The 922-nt window shown below is 43.0% G+C and overlaps 1 protein-coding gene across 1 annotated transcript in view; it reads right to left on the reverse strand.

Moving 5' to 3' along the window:
- LOC101856315 (organic cation transporter protein) overlaps positions 1–610 on the reverse strand; it is a gene marked incomplete in the record, with an annotated part of 20,361 nt that extends 19,751 nt beyond the window's left edge. The window contains 1 exon segment of the mRNA XM_013090890.2: positions 404–610. Coding sequence (XP_012946344.1) covers positions 404–582 — 179 coding nt within the window.
- Positions 611–922: the final 312 nt, after the last annotated feature.

Below are 922 nucleotides of genomic sequence, written 5' to 3' on the forward strand. Positions count from 1 at the left end.
GAGACAGAGAGACAGACAGAGACAGAGACAGAGAGAGAGAGAGAGAGAGAGAGAGAGAAAGAAAGAGAGAAGGAGAGAGAGAGAGAAAGAAAGACAGGGAGAGAGAAAGAAAGAGAGAGAAATAGAGAAAATGAGAGAGATAGAGAGAGAGGGAGGGGCAGAGAGGGAGGAAAAGAGAGAGAAAGAGGGTCAACTTGAGGCTCGAACCCGGACTTTCCGCTTCGGAGACTAGCGCACTGACCGCTCCGCCATCACAGCCTCCTGGGTATAGCACACATAACGCCCAGGTTGAATCGAGTAGAATACCCCCATCCAAAAATTGAAATAATTTATTTTTTTTAAACGATAATGATAAAACTGCAAAAACTAGAATCTTTGTGCTCGTGTTGTGACTGACCCTCACCTGTGTTTTGGTATGTTGAGTGTGAAGACAGACGACACGTTCTGGTAGCCGACGACAAAGGAAATGACGGCGATGAAAATCAGCATTAACTTCTGGAATCTTCCAAAATGACCGATTTTCAGAAGGAGATCGTCGAAGCGCTTGAACTCGACATCGTTGGGATCTTTTTCTGCTGCCATTGTACTTTTGGTCTATCCTATCGTTGGCTGTGAAGGAAAAACACACACGCAGATATAGGGTTATACCCTCTGGTTATACTCGAGTTTTCTTTTACGGGAAAGAGAGGGGGTGAGGGGTTAAAACAAAAAATAAACACCCTGATAGTCAAACTAATATGTGAGGCAGCGTGGTGGAATCAGGCTCTCGTCAATTTTTGGACTTACAGAGTTATAGGTATTATCTTAAAACCTGTTCACTTGTCTTTATTTGGATGAAAAAAATATCCATTTATCTTGAATACAAGTCGAGTAATTTGCGAAAGAAGGAGGTGGGGGGTCACTTGTTTTCAGAGGTAAAATT

The sequence above is a fragment of the Aplysia californica genome, unplaced genomic scaffold (genome assembly GCF_000002075.1).
Source record: "Aplysia californica isolate F4 #8 unplaced genomic scaffold, AplCal3.0 scaffold01642, whole genome shotgun sequence".
Classification (NCBI taxonomy): Eukaryota; Metazoa; Mollusca; class Gastropoda; order Aplysiida; family Aplysiidae; genus Aplysia; species Aplysia californica.